This window comes from Mesitornis unicolor, unplaced genomic scaffold (genome assembly GCF_000695765.1).
Source record: "Mesitornis unicolor isolate BGI_N332 unplaced genomic scaffold, ASM69576v1 scaffold45392, whole genome shotgun sequence".
Classification (NCBI taxonomy): Eukaryota; Metazoa; Chordata; class Aves; order Mesitornithiformes; family Mesitornithidae; genus Mesitornis; species Mesitornis unicolor.
In genome coordinates, this window is record NW_010170684.1 from 1 (window position 1) to 1,051 (window position 1,051).

At 57.8% G+C, this 1,051-nt stretch overlaps 1 protein-coding gene across 1 annotated transcript; it reads left to right on the forward strand.

The window, feature by feature from the left end:
* Nucleotides 1-174: 174 nt before the first annotated feature.
* On the forward strand, nt 175-576 carry LOC104535573 (histone H4). The gene has a single exon (XM_010179761.1). The coding sequence runs from the start codon at nt 181-183 to the stop codon at nt 490-492; it is 312 nt and encodes a 103-aa protein (XP_010178063.1). The 5' UTR covers nt 175-180; the 3' UTR covers nt 493-576.
* Nucleotides 577-1,051: the final 475 nt, after the last annotated feature.

Below are 1,051 nucleotides of genomic sequence, written 5' to 3' on the forward strand. Positions count from 1 at the left end.
CCCGCCCCCTCTCAGAGCCGACGGCGCGAACGTCCCTGCCCGCTGGGGGAAGGGCGCGGAGGAAAGCCCGCCCTTGCCCTGCCCCGTCGCAGTCCTCAACCAGGTCGGACCGCTGGCAATATAGAGACGCAGTAGCGCCAGTATCCGCCACACGCTGCTTCGGTGTAGGGTGTTGCGATCATGTCTGGTAGAGGCAAGGGCGGGAAGGGGCTCGGCAAAGGGGGCGCTAAGCGCCACCGCAAGGTGCTGCGCGACAACATCCAGGGCATCACCAAGCCGGCCATCCGCCGCCTGGCTCGGCGCGGCGGCGTGAAGCGCATCTCGGGGCTGATCTACGAGGAGACGCGCGGCGTGCTGAAGGTGTTCCTGGAGAACGTGATCCGTGACGCCGTCACCTACACCGAGCACGCCAAGAGGAAGACGGTGACTGCCATGGACGTGGTCTACGCCCTCAAGCGCCAGGGTCGCACCCTCTACGGCTTCGGCGGCTAAATCGATTCCTGGGATAGGTTACGCTTTTAGAACACAAAGGCTCTTTTCAGAGCCACCCACTTTTTCAAGAGAAGAGCCTTAATCGCTGTTATCGTTCTGTTTTGTGCTTATCGTTGTAATTAAGCTCATGACGTGGGGAGGGAGAGACGAATGAGGATATTGGGCTTTCACGGTCTCCAGCTATGCTCTTCGCTGTCCATAGTCTACCCAGCAATCAGCTTTAAACAGCAACCGAATTTAGAATAGGTGATTGGGAACGTGCCGATTGCACTGCCGGGCAGAGTAGCCAGGAAACGAGTGTAGCGTTTGACACATGGCGCTCCCTGAGATCGAGAGAAAAACAAATCGGCTCTGAAAAATTACTCCCTTTCGTCCTCATATATTCCCCATTCTCCGCCTTACCCTCCCGGTCTGTCTTTGTAACGGGAATAGAATAGAGAAGGAGATGAGAACACCAGGATGCTGCTGAAAAGCGCCAGAGGGAGCTGCTGCACCGCAGCTGCCTGAACCGGGAAGCTCATGAAATGGCGGCGCTCTCCTCTCACATATTCGGGGGGGG

Excerpts from the sequence above, each read along its gene's own strand:
- LOC104535573 (XM_010179761.1), top strand. The coding sequence starts at position 181 with ATGTCTGGTAGAGGCAAGGGCGGGAAGGGGCTCGGCAAAGGGGGCGCT.